This window comes from Ranitomeya variabilis, chromosome 5 (genome assembly GCF_051348905.1).
Source record: "Ranitomeya variabilis isolate aRanVar5 chromosome 5, aRanVar5.hap1, whole genome shotgun sequence".
In the NCBI taxonomy this organism is placed as follows: domain Eukaryota; kingdom Metazoa; phylum Chordata; class Amphibia; order Anura; family Dendrobatidae; genus Ranitomeya; species Ranitomeya variabilis.
The window spans coordinates 685,858,212-685,874,473 of NC_135236.1; the positions used below are offsets into that span (position 1 = coordinate 685,858,212).

General features: G+C 51.6%; 1 protein-coding gene across 1 annotated transcript in view; it reads left to right on the plus strand.

Annotated features, from left to right (window-relative positions):
* Positions 1-9,871, plus strand: part of KCNJ8 (potassium inwardly rectifying channel subfamily J member 8) — a 33,857-nt gene extending 23,986 nt beyond the window's left edge. Inside the window, exon 3 of the mRNA XM_077267231.1 lies at positions 8,763-9,871. Within this exon, the coding sequence (XP_077123346.1) occupies positions 8,763-9,654 (892 nt within the window). The 3' untranslated portion in view covers positions 9,655-9,871. The remainder of the gene's footprint in view (positions 1-8,762) is intronic.
* Positions 9,872-16,262: the final 6,391 nt, after the last annotated feature.

A 16,262-nucleotide genomic window follows, 5' to 3' on the forward strand; every position in this document is an offset into this window, starting at 1 on the left:
TCTGTCCATCATGGAGGAGCCTTTCAAGAGGGTAGCTGTAGATCTCAGCGGACCGCTGTCCATTCCCAGCTGCTCCGGGAAACACTTCATACTGACAGTAGTAGATTATGCCACCCGGTACCCTGAAGCTGTAGCTTTGTCATCCATTCGGGCCGAGAAGGTGGCTACTGCCAAATGCTCACCGACCGAGGGACCCAATTCATGTCGCAGCTGATGGAGTCCCTCTGTAAGAAAATACATGTACCACATCTGGTTGCCAGTCCGTACCACCCACAGACTAATGGCCTGTGTGAGCGGTTCAATGGCACCTTGAAGCAGATACTTAAGATGTTTGTCGACTACCACGGGAGAGATTGGGAGCGGTACCTCCCACACCTGTTATTCGCCTATCTGGAGGTTCCACAGACTTCAACAGGCTTTTCCCCCTTTGCGCTCCTGTATGGGCGATGTCTGTGGGGGCCCCTGGCTCTGGTGAAAGAAGCGTGGGAAGGGGACTTGGTGGCCCCTGGAGTGTCAGTCATCGAGTATGTCGTGCGCTTCCGGGACAAGATGATGGCCTTGACGAGCTGGTGCATGAAAATATGGCACAAGCCTAGACTGATCAGAAGCATTGGTACAACCAGAATGCTTGTGAGAGGACCTACCAGGTGGGTCAAAAGGTGTGGGTACTGGTCCCTGTACCACAGAACAAGCTTCAGGCGGCCTGAGAGGGCCCATTCTTCGTGCACCAGCAGATCAACGCCTGGTCACCCTGGACCACAACCTTGGATGGAGGACTGCCTTCCATGTGAACATGATGAAGGCCCATCATGAGCGGGAGGCCTGCGCCCTCCCCTTGCGCAACCTTTCCGAGGAAGGAGAAGCAGAAATCCTCCTGGATCTGCTCACCCAGGCTAAGGCGGGTGGATCCATTGAGGATGTGAAGGTTGGCAACCAGCCCTCGGAGGACCAACAGTCCCAGCTGGGGGGTCACCCTACACCACTTCCGGGAGCTGTTCAGCAGCCTGCCCGGAAGGACAGAGCCATGACGTGAACACCGGTAATAACCCCCCAATCCGGCGTTCAGCATATTGTGTCTCTCTCAAGATGCAGCAGAACATGCGTCAAGAGATTGACGAAATGCTGAAGCTGGGGGTGATCCAAGTATCCAGCAACGCGTGGGCTTCGCCCGTGGTCCTCGTCCCCAAAAAGGACCGAACAACCTGGTTCTCCGAGGGCTACAGGGGGCTCAATGCTGTGACAGTCACCGATGCGTTCCCCATACCACGCATCGATGACCTGCTCGACCAGTTGGCCGGGGGCCAAGTACCTGACCATCATGGATCTGAGCCGGGGATATTGGCAGATTCCCCTGACCTGTGAGGCATGGGAATGCTATGCCTTTATTACTCCTTTTGGACTCTACGAGTCCACTGTGATGCTGTTCGGCATGAAGAATGCCCCTGCCACTTTTCAACAGATGGTCAGCACACTGCTCAAGGGACTTGAAGGGTATGCGACTGCGTACCTGGATGATATTGCCATCTTCACTGCCACCTGGGAGGATCACCTAGAGCATCTGGCGCAGGTGCTTGGGCGGATCCAATGGGCAGGTTTGACCATCAAGCTGTAAAAATGCCAGCTGGGCATGAGCAAGGTCCTCTACCTGGATCACCAGGTAGGTGGGGTGTTCTGAAGCCAGAGCCTGGGAAAGTGGATGCCATTGCATCCTGGCCCACCCCCAGGACCAAGAAGCAGGTGATGTCCTTTCTGGGAACCGCCGGGTACTATAGTACCCAGGCAAAGCCCCTGATGGACCTCACCAAGAAGAAGCTGCCTGTCGCAGTTGACTGGACAGTCCCCTGCGAGACAGCTTCTCAGGCGCTCAAAACTGCTCTCTCTAGCCTCCCAGTACCAAGCTTCTGACTTTGAATGGCCGTTTATAGTACAGACCGATGCCGGTGACTATGGCCTCGATGCTGTGCTCAGTCAGGTTAACTCGACGGGCCAAGAGCATCTCATCCTGTATCTGAGCAGGAGGCTTTTGCCGAGGGAGGTGGCCTACTCCATGATGGAAAAGGAATGCCTGGAAATCGTATGGGCCCTGCAGCATCTGCAGTCCTACTTATACGGGTGCCACATCACCGTGGAGACGGATCACAACCCCTCAGCTGGTTACACATGGTCTCCGGGACGAATGGGAGGTTGGTACGCTGGAGACTCACGCTCCAGCAATACCATTTCGCCATTCGCCACAAAAGGGGGCGGGACCATGGCAATGATGACGGATTATCCCGGCAAGGGGAGGTTGCGGAATGTCATACCTCCTAGCGCCCTCTAAAGCGGGGATGTGAGGGACAAGGGAGACTCCATTTTGGATTTATGAATTCAGGCCCCATAGATTATCCAGAGATCTCCCTCCACTCCTGAAGGGTGGCCCCCTACTCTTGGGAACAGTACACAATTCCCAAAAGAGCAGAACTTTTGCCAAATGGCTAGAAAATTACAAGCCTAATGTTAATGGAGGCAAGGAGGAACAGAGCTAGGACCCCGTGCTGTCCTGTGTGTGCAAGGCGGCCAACATCAAGGGAAACATCTAGACTCTTTGGCACTGACATCTAGAGATGAATTATGAAAGTACTGTGCATCTCAGGGTTAAGCCCAGTGTACCACCAGAACCCTGGGAGCCCCCTGCACGCACCCCTGCATTTTATATTTCTCTAGCTGTGCCAGATACCGAGCTATCGAGACCGGCTCTCCAGAACCACTTAGCTGACCCAAGTTTGGACTCTCTGTATCGGTCCAGCCCCAATGAACCCGTTGATGAGAATTCACTCCAACCCAGACCGGTGGTGGCAAATATGGGAGGGGCGCACTAAGGGTTAAAAGCTAGCTACACACCTTTAGCCCCATCTTTGTTCTGCCATGGATGCCACATCGCGTCACGCGTGGAGATGGACCAGGAACTAAGAAGGTGCCTGTGGATACAAGAGCTTCCCTCCATCCACAAGTGATAAGAACCGGTAATGTGACGCATACAGCTAGCTGATACCCCAACCTATACCCTCCCTTTATCTGTACCTCTAGCTGTAATCTCTGTACATTACTCTGTATATACCGTATGTGTATTATCTAAAATAAAATATCAATTAATTTTGAGCTGCTCTTTTATCTCAAAACCCGATTTCCCACGTCCGTGAGTCCGGCTAGTACTTATACGCTACCCGGGGTTGGTTTCTGACCCGATATAAGCCTGTTAACGGACCGGACTTATATCTAACAAGGAACTGGTGGCAGCATACAATTCTGGTGTTATTGGAGGATCTTGGCAGTGATGGATCGGAGGTTTATATCTATATTCCCGACCTGGGACTGCTGGTATATATACCGCCTTCACCGCATAGTGCCCCTATAACCAGTATGTAACAGGGCAGCCTCTCCGGCGAGTACTTATCCTAGGTGCAGTTCCCTGACTGACCTGAGGGTAAGGGGGGCACCAGAGAGCTGCGACTGTGTAAGCTCTGCCACACATTGGTGACAGCGGGGGCATATCAGTATCCCCCGGCTCCTCCCTTGTGTGTATTTTTCCTTACACTTTCCTTTAGTATTATTTCCTCATAGTATTTATTCGTCTCCTCCATCTTGTATTATTTTATTGTCTCCTCCCTCTTGTATTATTTATCCTTTCCTCGCTCTTGTATTTTCTCCTCACTCCTGTATGATTTACTCACCTCCTTTTCCCTGTTGTATAAATCCCTCGCCACCTCCTCACTCTTGTCAAATTTCTCGTCTCCTCCCTCTTGTATTATTTCTCTCATCCCTCTTGAGTCATTTCCTCATCTTTTCTCTCTTGCATTATTTCCTCATTTCCTCCCGTTTGTATTATTTCCTAGTCTCCTCCTTCTTGTTTATTTCCTCATCTCCTCCCTCTTGTTTTAGTTCTTTTTCTCCTCCATTTTGTATTAGTTCCTCCTCTCCTCCTTGTAGTATTTCCTTGTCTCCTCCTTCTTGTATTATTCCCTCGTTTCCTCCCTCTTGTAATCTTTCCTCCTCTCCTCCCCCTTGTTTCCTGCCTCTTTTATTATTTTCTCCTCTCCTCCCTCTTGTATTCTTTTCTCCTCCCCCATGTTTCCTCCCTCTTGTATTATTTCCTACTCTCCTCCCTCTTGTATTTTTCCCTTGTCTCCTCCCTCTTGTATTATTTCCTCCTCTCCTCCCCCATGTTTCCTCCCTCTTGTATTTTTCCCTCGTCTCCTCCCTCTTGTATTATTTCCTCCTCTCCTCCCCTTGTATTTTTCCCTCGTCTCCTCCCTCTTGTATTATTTCCTCTTCTTCTCCCCATGTTTCCTCCCTCTTGTATTATATCCTCCTCCCCTCCCTCTTGTATTATTTTCTCCTCTCCTCCCTCTTGTATTATTTCCTACTCTCCTCCCTCTTGTATTATTTCCTCCTCCCCTCCCTCTTGTATTATTTCCTCCTCCCCTCCCTCTTGTATTATTTCCTCCTCTCCTCCCTCTTGTATTTTTCCCTCGTCTCCTCCCTCTTGTATTATTCCCTCTATCCCACCTACTGTCGCCCAGCTGGCGGCCTCACTCTCCTTCAGCTCCATGCTACCATCCACCCCTCCTCTACCTCAGCGCTCACCTGCTCCTTGATCCGCACTTTCCTCTGCACATTGTCTATAGATCTCGGCGTTGTCATTTTTGTCATGTTCATTTATATGCAGTTCCTCACATCTCGCACAGCAGTCTGCGCCCTCACACGGCTGCTCAAGGACTGCATGCGTGTGACCGCATGTAACCAGACTGAGCGCACACCGAACTGAGCGCACACCGGACTGAGCGCACACCGAACTGAGCGCACACCGGACTGAGCGCACACCGGACTGAGCGCACACCGAACTGAGCGCACACCGGACTGAGCGCACACCGGACTGAGCGCACACCGGACTGAGCTCACACCACACTGAGCTCACACCACACTGAGCTCACACCACACTGAGCTCACACCACACTGAGCGCACACCACACTGAGCGCACACCACACTGAGCGCACACCACACTGAGCGCACACCACACTGATCACACAACGGACTGAGTGCACACCACACTGAGCTCACACCACACTGAGCGCACACCACACTGAGCTCACACCGGACTGAGCGCACACCACACTGAGCTCACACCACACTGAGCGCACACCGGACTGAGTACACCACTGAGCGCACACCGAACTGAGCACACACCGGACTGAGCGCACACCGGACTGAGCGCACACCGAACTGAGCGCACACCGGACTGAGCACACACCGAACTGAGCGCACACCGGACTGAGCGCACACCACACTGAGCTCACACCACACTGAGCTCACACCACACTGAGCTCACACCACACTGATCACACAACGGACTGAGTGCACACCACACTGAGCTCACACCACACTGAGCGCACACCACACTGAGCTCACACCGGACTGAGCGCACACCACACTGAGCTCACACCACACTGAGCGCACACCGGACTGAGCACACACCGGACTGAGCGTACACCACTGAGCGCACACCGAACTGAGCGCACACCACACTAAGCTCACACCACACTGAGCTCACACCACACTGACGCACACCACACTGATCTCACACCGGACTGAGCTCACACCAGACTGATCACACAACGGACTGAGTGCACACTACACTGAGCTCACACCACACTGAGCGCACACCACACTGATCACACAACGGACTGAGTGCACACCACACTGAGCTCACACCACACTGAGTGCACACCACACTGAGCTCACACCACACTGAGCTCACACCACACTGAGCTCACACCACACTGAGCTCACACCGGACTGAGCTCACACCACACTGATCACACAAGGGACTGAGTGCACACCACACTGAGCTCACACCACACTGAGCGCACACCACACTGATCACACAACGGACTGAGTGCACACCACACTGAGCTCACACCACACTGAGTGCACACCACACTGAGCTCACACCACACTGAGCGCACACCGGACTGAGCTCACACCGGACTGAGCTCACACCGGACTGAGCTCACACCACACTGAGCTCACACCACACTGAGCTCAGACCGGACTGAGCGCACACCACACTGAGCGCACACCACACTGAGCGCACACCACACTGAGCGCACACCACACTGAGCGCACACCGCACTGAGCTCACACCACACTGAGCTCACACCACACTGAGCTCACACCACACTGAGCGCACACCGGACTGAGCGCACACCGGACTGAGCGCACACCGGACTGAGCTCACACCGGACTGAGCTCACACCACACTGAGCTCACACCACACTGAGCTCAGACCGGACTGAGCGCACACCACACTGACGCACACCACACTGACGCACACCACACTGACGCACACCACACTGAGCTCACACCGGACTGAGCTCACACTGGATTGAGCACACACCAGACTGAGCACACACCGGACTGAGTAAACACCGGACTCACCGGACTGAGCGCACACCACACTGAGCGCACACCACACTGAGCTCAAACCGCACTGAGCGCACACCGGACTGAGCGCACACTGGACTGAGCTCACACCGGACTGAGCTCACACCGGACTGAGCGCACACCACACTGAGCTCACACCGGATTGAGCACAGACCAGACTGAGCGCACACCGGACTGAGCGCACACCGGACTGAGCGCACACCGGACTGAGCGCACACCACACTGAGCTCACACCACACTGAGCTCACACCGGACTGAGCTTACACCAGACTGAGCGCACACCGGACTGAGCTCACACCACACTGAGCTCACACCAGACTGAGCGCACACCACACTGAGCTCACATCGGACTGAGCACACACCACACTGAGCTCACACCGGACTGAGCGCACACCAGACTGAGCGCACACCAGACTGAGCGCACACCAGACTGAGCGCACACCGGACTGAGCGCACACCGGACTGAGCACACACCGGACTGAGCACACACCGGACTGAGCACACACCGGACTGAGCACACACCGGACTGAGCACACACAAGACTAAGCGCACACCACACTGAGTGCACACCACAATGAGCGCACACCAGACTGAGCGCACACCAGACTGAGCGCACACCAGACTGAGCTCACACCAGACTGAGCTCACACCAGACTGAGCTCACACAGGACTGAGCGCACACCAGACTGAGCTCACACCGGACTGAGAGCACACCTGACTGAGCTCACACCGCTCTGAGCTCACACCAGACTGAGCGCACACCGGACTGAGCTCACACCTGTTATGGACCTGGTGGTTAGGAGCACCTGGAATGACCTGATGGTTAAACTAGACGACAGGACAAGCTCTGGGAAGTGGGATCTCTGCTGACCGCAAACCCTAATCCTATCACGCACAATAGAAATAGCCGTGGAGCGTACCTAACTCTCCCTAGATGCCTCATCACAGCCTAAGAGCTAACTACCCCTAAAGATAGGAAAATAAGCCTCACCTTGCCTCAGAGAAATTCCCCAAAGGAAAAGGCAGCCCCCCACAAATATTGACTGTGAGTTAAGAGGAAAGTCACCATCACAGGAATGAAACAGGTTTCAGCAAAGGAGGCCAGACTTACTAAATAGACTGAGGATAGGAAGTACAAAAAACTACAAAAGGCCACGCAGAGTGTGCAAAAAGACCCCCGCACCGACTCACGGTGCGGAGGTGACACTCTGCACCCCAGAGCTTCCAGCTAGCAAGGCAATATCATGTAAGCAAGCTGGACTAGAACTAAGCAAGTACTAAGAAATATATTCAGTACAAAATGAACAACAAATGAGCTAGCAGGGACTTAGCTTCTGCTGGAGTAGACAGGTCATCAGAAAGATCCGAGAGAGATCTGAACCAGTACTGAAACAATGACAGCCGGCATGAAGTAACGATCTGAGTGGAGTTAAATAGAGAAGCCAGCCCAGCCGTAAATGAGGGCAGCTGAGGAAGCAACCTCAAAAACCAGTAGTTCCACTCACAGCCACCAGAGGGAGTCCAAGGACAGAACTCGCTGAAGTACCATTCATGACCACAGGAGGAAGTTCGAGAACGGAATTCACAACACACACCGGACTAAGCGCACACCAGACTGAGCGCACACCACACTGAACTCACATCGGACTGAGCACACACCACACTGAGCGCACACCACACTGAGCGCACACCACACTGAGCTCACATCGGACTGAGCGCACACCACACTGAGCGCACACCACACTGAGCTCACACCACACTGAGCTCACACCACACTGAGCTCACACCAGACTAAGCGCACACCACACAGAGCGCACACCAGACTGAGTGCACACCACACTGAGCGCACACCACACTGAGCGTACACGACACTGAGCGAACACGACACTGAGCGCACACAACACTGAGCGAACACCAGACTAACGCACACCACACTGAGTGCACACCAGACTGAGCGCACACAACACTGAGCTCACACAACACTGAGCACACACCAGACTAAGCGCACACCACACTGAGCACACACAACACTGAGTGCACACCACACTGAGCTCACACAACACTGAGCGCACACCAGACTGAGCGCACACCAGACTAAGCGCACACCACACTGAGCGCACACCACACTGAGTGCACACCACTCCCCACTCTCTCACTCCCTATATCAGATGATTTAAATACAGCTGCTTTTCCTTTAGCTGCAACACAACCTACAACTGACTGATATGTCCCCGTGACGGCAGTGACATCCACAGTGACCGCCATGTTTTCCCTCCTCCAGGTCGTTCACCGCCGCGTTCCTCTTCTCCATCGAGGTGCAGGTGACCATTGGCTTTGGGGGGCGGATGATGACAGAAGAGTGCCCCCTAGCCATCTCCCTCCTGATCATGCAGAACATTGTGGGTCTGATCGTTAACGCCGTCATGTTGGGCTGTATCTTCATGAAGACGTCACAGTCGCACCGTCGGGCCGAGACCCTAATCTTCAGCCGCCATGCTGTCATTGCCGTGAGGAACGGGAAACTTTGCTTCATGTTCCGGGTCGGAGACCTGCGTAAGAGCATGATTATTAGCGCATCTGTGAGGATTCAGGTGGTCAGGAAGATCGTTACTCCAGAAGGAGAGATCATTCCCATCCACCAGATCGATGTCCCGGTGGACAATGCCATAGAGAGCAACAACATCTTCCTGGTGGCGCCGCTGATTATCAGTCATGTGATAGATAAGAGGAGTCCCCTGTATGACGTCTGCGCCTCCGACCTGTCCACCCAGGACCTGGAGGTCATTGTTCTTCTTGAGGGGGTGGTGGAGACCACAGGGATTACCACCCAGGCCAGAACCTCGTATGTCACTGAGGAGATCCTGTGGGGTCATCGCTTCATGCCCATTGTCTCCGAGGAGGAAGAGGTCTACTCTGTGGACTATTCCAAATTTGGTAACACAACCAAAGTGGCGACTCCCCGCTGCAGCGCCCGCGAACTGGACGAAAAGCCCTCCATATTGATACACACTCTCCAGAAGAGCGAGCTCTCCCACCAGAACTCTCTGAGGAAGCGCAACTCCATGAGGAGGAACAACTCTATGCGGCGCACCAACTCCATGAGACGCAACAACTCGGGACTCATTGTGCCCAAAGTGCAGTTCATGGCCCCAGAGCAGAGCAAGGAGACATGACAGACGCGCCTTGTCGTCCTCCATCACTCGCCACTGTCCTCCATACTGGTTTCCCGCTATCTCCTATCTTCTGCCTTTTCCGTACTCCTTTGCCTCGTCCACCTTCCTTCTTTTTCCCCCCACTTCGTCCACCTCTCCCACCCTCCCCTCCATATTGTATCGTTACTTCTAGAATGAGTGAATGTTTTCTGCTGCAATTATTAAATGATTTACCCACAATCCATGTGTTGTTTTTTTCACGGAAGATGTAAGGATGGTCTACAGGGGGCGCCACGGGAGCTGATCTATGTGGAGACATCTCTGGAGTTCCTCTTGTTTTTTTTTGGTTTCAAAAACTGCATTAAAAAAAACAACAAAAACGAGTGAATAAACATCCAAAGCATCATACAAGCCATAAAGCTACAGTATATATATATATATATATATATATATATATATATATATATATATACACACACATCTCCATGCAAAAGTGTGAGGCAGGTGTGGAAAATGCTGCAGAGTAAGACACTTCAGACACAGAATCATTAATGGTTTATTGTATCAATTAACTACGGTAAATACAAAGTGGTTGAAGAGAAGAAAAATGTCAATCCAATCAGTATCTGGTGATTGCCCGTCCTCTCCATCATCAGTATCTGGTGACCACCTGTCTTCTCCATCATCAGTATCTGGTGACTGCCCGTCCTCTCCATCATCAGTATCTGGTAACCGCCTGTCTTCTCCATCATCAGTATCTGGTGACTGCCCGTCCTCTCCATCATCAGTATCTGGTGACCGCCCATCACCTCCATCATCAGTATCTGGTGACTGCCCGTCCTCTCCATCATCAGTATCTGGTGATTGCCCGTCCTCTCCATCATCAGTATCTGGTGACCACCTGTCTTCTCCATCATCAGTATCTGGTTACTGCCCGTCCTCTCCATCATCAGTATCTGGTGACCGCCCGTCCTCTCCATCATCAGTATCTGGTGAACACCCGTCCTCTCCATCATCAGTATCTGGTGACCGCCCCTCCTCTCCATCATCAGTATCTGGTGACCACCCGTCCTCTCCATTATCAGTATCTGGTGACCGCCCATCCTCTCCATCATCAGTATCTGTGACCACCCGTCGTCTCCATCATCAGTATCTGGTGACCACCCGTCGTCTCCATCATCAGTATCTGGTGACCGCCTGTCTCCTCCATCTTCAGTATCTGGTGACCGCCCGTCCTCTCCATCATCAGTATCTGGTGACCACCCATCGTCTCCATCATCAGTATCTGGTGACCGCCCGTAACCTACATCATCAGTATCTGGTGACCGCCCGTCCTCTCCATCATCAGTATCTGGTGACCGCCCCTCCTCTCCATCATCAGTATCTGGTGACCACCCGTCCTCTCCATCATCAGTATCTGGTGACCGCCCGTCCTCTCCATCATCAGTATCTGGTCACCGCCCGTCACCACCATCATCAGTATCTGGTGACCGCCCGTCACCTCCATCATCAGTATCTGGTGACCGCCCGTCTTCTCCATCATCAGTATCTGGTGGCCGCCCGTCTTCTCCATCATCAGTATCTGGTGACCGCCCGTCACCACCATCATCAGTATCTGGTGAACACCCGTCCTCTCCATCATCAGTATCTGGTGACCGCCCCTCCTCTCCATCATCAGTATCTGGTGACCACCCGTCCTCTCCATTATCAGTATCTGGTGACCGCCCATCCTCTCCATCATCAGTATCTGTGACCACCCGTCGTCTCCATCATCAGTATCTGGTGACCGCCCGTCCTCTCCATCATCAGTATCTGGTGAACGCCCGTCCTCTCCATCATCAGTATCTGGTGACCGCCCCTCCTCTCCATCATCAGTATCTGGTCACCGCCCCTCCTCTCCATCATCAGTATCTGGTGACCACCCGTCCTCTCCATTATCAGTATCTGGTGACCGCCCATCCTCTCCATCATCAGTATCTGTGACCACCCGTCGTCTCCATCATCAGTATCTGGTGACCACCCGTCGTCTCCATCATCAGTATCTGGTGACCGCCTGTCTCCTCCATCTTCAGTATCTGGTGACCGCCCGTCCTCTCCATCATCAGTATCTGGTGACCACCCGTCGTCTCCATCATCAGTATCTGGTGACCGCCCGTAACCTCCATCATCAGTATCTGGTGACCGCCCGTCCTCTCCATCATCAGTATCTGGTGACCGCCCCTCCTCTCCATCATCAGTATCTGGTGACCACCCGTCCTCTCCATCATCAGTATCTGGTGACCGCCCGTCCTCTCCATCATCAGTATCTGGTCACCGCCCGTCACCACCATCATCAGTATCTGGTCACCGCCCGTCACCACCATCATCAGTATCTGGTGACCGCCCGTCACCTCCATCATCAGTATCTGGTGACCGCCCGTCTTCTCCATCATCAGTATCTGGTGGCCGCCCGTCTTCTCCATCATCAGTATCTGGTGACCGCCCGTCACCACCATCATCAGTATCTGGTGACCGACCATCACCTCCATCATCAGTATCTGGTGACCGACCATCGCCTCCATCATCAGTATCTGGTGACCGCCCGTCGCCTCCATCATCAGTATCTGGTGACCGCCCATCCTCTCCATCATCAGTATCTGTGACCTCCCGTCCTCTCCATCATCAGTATCTGGTGACCACCCGTCGTCTCCATCATCAGTATCTGGTGACCGCCTGTCTCCTCCATCATCAGTATCTGGTGACCGCCCGTAACCTCCATCATCAGTATCTGGTGACCGCCCGTCCTTGGGGTCCCAGGGACACCGGTTTCCCCCCATCCTGCATTGCACTTTCAGCTGTAGCAGTATCCTGAATGCTGATGGAACGGAGACAACGTCCTCCACCTGAGAAGTGCACAGCTTCAGGACATACTGTGGAGACCGAAGAACGGGGACACGGGGTAGAGGGGAGGGTTTTGTTTAAATCAAAGAGTCCATTGAGGTCTATGTGGTGCCATTATACTGTTTGGAGGGCTATGTGTGATCCAATATACTGTTTGGAGGGCTATATGTGGGGGCCATTATACTGTTTGGAGTACTATGTGTGAGGGGCCATTATATTGTTTGGAGGACTATGTGTGATCCATTATACTGTTTGGAGGACTATGTGTCAGGGTCCATTATACTGTTTGGAGTACTATGTTTGAGGGGCCATTATACTGTTTGGAGGACTATGTGTGATCCATTATACTGTTTGGAGGACTATGTGTGAGGGGCCATTATACTGTTTGGAGGACTAAGTGTGATCCATTATACTGTTTGGAGGGCTATGTGTGATCCATTATACTGTTTGGAGGGCTATGTGTGAGGGGCCATTATACTGTTTGGAGGACTGTGTGAGGGGCCATTATATTGTTTGGAGGACTGTGTGATGGACCATTATACTGTTTGAAGGGCTATGTGTGATCCATTATACTGTTTGGAGGACTATGTGTGAGGGGCCATTATACTGTTTGGAGGACTATGTGTGATCCATTATACTGTTTGGAGGACTATGTGTGAGGGGCCATTATACTGTTTGGAGGACTAAGTGTGATCCATTATACTGTTTGGAGGACTATGTGTGATCCATTATACTGTTTGGAGGACTATGTGTGATCCATTATACTGTTTGGAAGGCTATGTGAGTGGCCATTATACTGTTTGGAGGACTATGTGTGATCCATTATACTGTTTGGAGGACTATGTGTGAGGGGCCATTATACTGTTTGGAGGACTATGTGTGAGGGGCCATTATACTGTTTGGAGGACTATGTGTGATCCATTATACTGTTTGGAGGACTATGTGTGAGGGGCCATTATACTGTTTGGAGGACTATGTGTGAGGGGCCATTATACTGTTTGGAGGACTATGTGTGAGGGGCCATTATACTGTTTGGAGGACTATGTGTGAGGGGCCATTATACTGTTTGGAGGACTATGTGTGATCCATTATACTGTTTGGAGGACTATGTGTGAGGGGCCATTATACTGTTTGGAGGACTATGTGTGAGGGGCCATTATACTGTTTGGAGGACTATGTGTGAGGGGCCATTATACTGTTTGGAGGACTATGTGTGAGGGGCCATTATACTGTTTGGAGGACTATGTGTGAGGGGCCATTATACTGTTTGGAGGGCTGTGTCACCACAACCCGCTGAGACCATGACCAGCGCTAAACATCGAATGTCTCCTACAGCTGAGGATTTGTTACCATTGCATCATCTATCTTAGATAGGACAGATGGATATAGGTGAGAGCTCGTCACTGACCACGGGGCGGAAGCCTGGTAATGATGGCTGCGAGCGGCTGCGGACGGTGCAGAGACGGCGGATGACGCCGGACCACGAATCATCTCGTCACAAAAAGATAATAAGTAGCAAAGACCTGGAGAAGCAGAAAACGACACAATGTAACAAACCCTCAGCATCCAAAGTAAGGACTCATTCACACAGTCTGAGACTGAGGACGGCGGCACCAGGGGCAGATAACGGATGTGCTGCCACATGGCCCTAAAGGCTGGGGGCCCGGAGTAACCTGCAGTGGGATCAGCGACGCTGCAGCCCCCTATACCCGAATGCACATAAACCGGATGATCCCTGAGGACTGGGGGGGCGATGTTCGCAGGGGTGGGGGGGACGGGAGCAGGGGTGGGGGGGACGGGCCCCGGGAGCAGCACAGATTCCCTTATAAGGAGAATTCATCGGGTCTGGACCGATTCATTATAAGAACTCACTGACATCACACAGAGGCGCGGGGGGGGGCACATACTTACCGGAGAACACGCTGCCTGTGGTGTCAGGAGAAGATTTCCTCCAAGAGGAAGAAACCCCCAACATTCCAACAGTCTTAAATGACAACACTGACGGTAAAAAGTGCTGCACTCACTGTTCTGCTGTAACATCATGTCTTATCCTCCAGTTACCTCCAGAGCTGCACTCACTGTTCTGCTGTTACATCGTGTCTTATCCTCCAGGTCTTTTATTAAATAAAATAAAAATACTTTACATGACAATAACCAAGATACATTACAAATAAAACACAACAGAACAAAACATAAGAACAAAGCTCCAATCAGACGACAACAAACGACAAAAACCACAAAGAAATAAACCAGAAATGGAACCAAAATGGAGAAAGTTCATGACCTACAAATCAGGACCGAGAAACAAAAATTCCAATAAAAATAAAGCAAAGCTAAGACAACAAACAAAATACTCATAACTACATGAATACCCCTGTAAAAATATAAATATAAATAATAAATAGTATAAAATCATGTAAGACCCCCGGCCCAGCTTCATTCATACTACTATATACAACCCCAACTACATTCACACCGTCCTATATACAATATTATATACAATATATACACTATAAACACATTATACTAAACCGAACACTATACAACACCGCAAACACAACAAAACCCTACTGGTCCCACTGCCTTACCTTACAGCCCCCCCCTTACACCACCACATTCACCCCACAACAAACCTAAATACAATACAGTGTACAACATTAACATTTTTTTTATTATTTTTTTTATTTTTTTTATTATTATTATTATTTATTTATTTTTTTTCTTTTTTTAATATATATACACACCTACTTTAACTATCCCGCCACCCCTGATCCAGCTCTGGCCACAAAGTTCAGGAATTATCCGAGCTAGGATCAGGCCCCAAAGTTTTTCCCCAGGAGGGGCCTGGGCCAGGCCAGATCAGTCTCTTATCACCGCCGTTGAACCCCCCAATCCCCCCACCCAACCTAACTAAGACCCTCTATTATACACACTATATACAATATATACAATACACTATATACAATATATACAAAAACCAACATCACAGAACACAACCTACATACTCACCACCCAAGGCTCAAGTTCGATGCCTGCAAACCTTCTATTCAAGGAACAGAGATACAAAACAAAAATCTAGGGTGTAAAGACATCAGCCCACCACCAGGCTATAGGAGCGCTAACGGACTAAGGCACCCCGAAGGACAAACCCCTCCAGAGATGGGCCGCCCTCCGGGCACCCAGTCTTTCGCACTCCAGAGAACGCACCTTCACCAGGGCACCTAGGATGTTGCTACAAACTTCATCTACACGGAGGATTTTACTCTGCGTCGTAACTAAAACTCGTGCGTTCCACGTGAAGTACCTAACCACTGCGCTGACTAAGAATAAGTGGCTCGGTCCCTTCTCCCGAGGTCTCTGAACGCTCCATAGGCCCACTCGGCATAGGACAGAGTGGCCAGCCGCGGCCAACCAATGGAAGCGCCCACCCTGTTGTACACCTCTGTATTAAAGGGACAATGAAGCAGGAAGTGCTCCATGCTTTCCAGCATGGTAGCGCAAGCCTCACGGGGACAATTCCTGTCCTCGGAGCTCCTGTACTTCAAATTGTCTCTCACATACAACTTACCTTGGTAGCAGCGCCAAGTCAAGTCCCAATACTTCTTGGGGATCCTACTAGAATTTAACAAACTTAACCCAACCTCTAGATCCCGACTCGGGCAGTCCCTGAGGACCAATGGTCTCTGAAAATGCGAAAGCAAGACCCGCATGTCGAGGAGTTTCCTCGGGAGGGACCTCACTTCCCACAT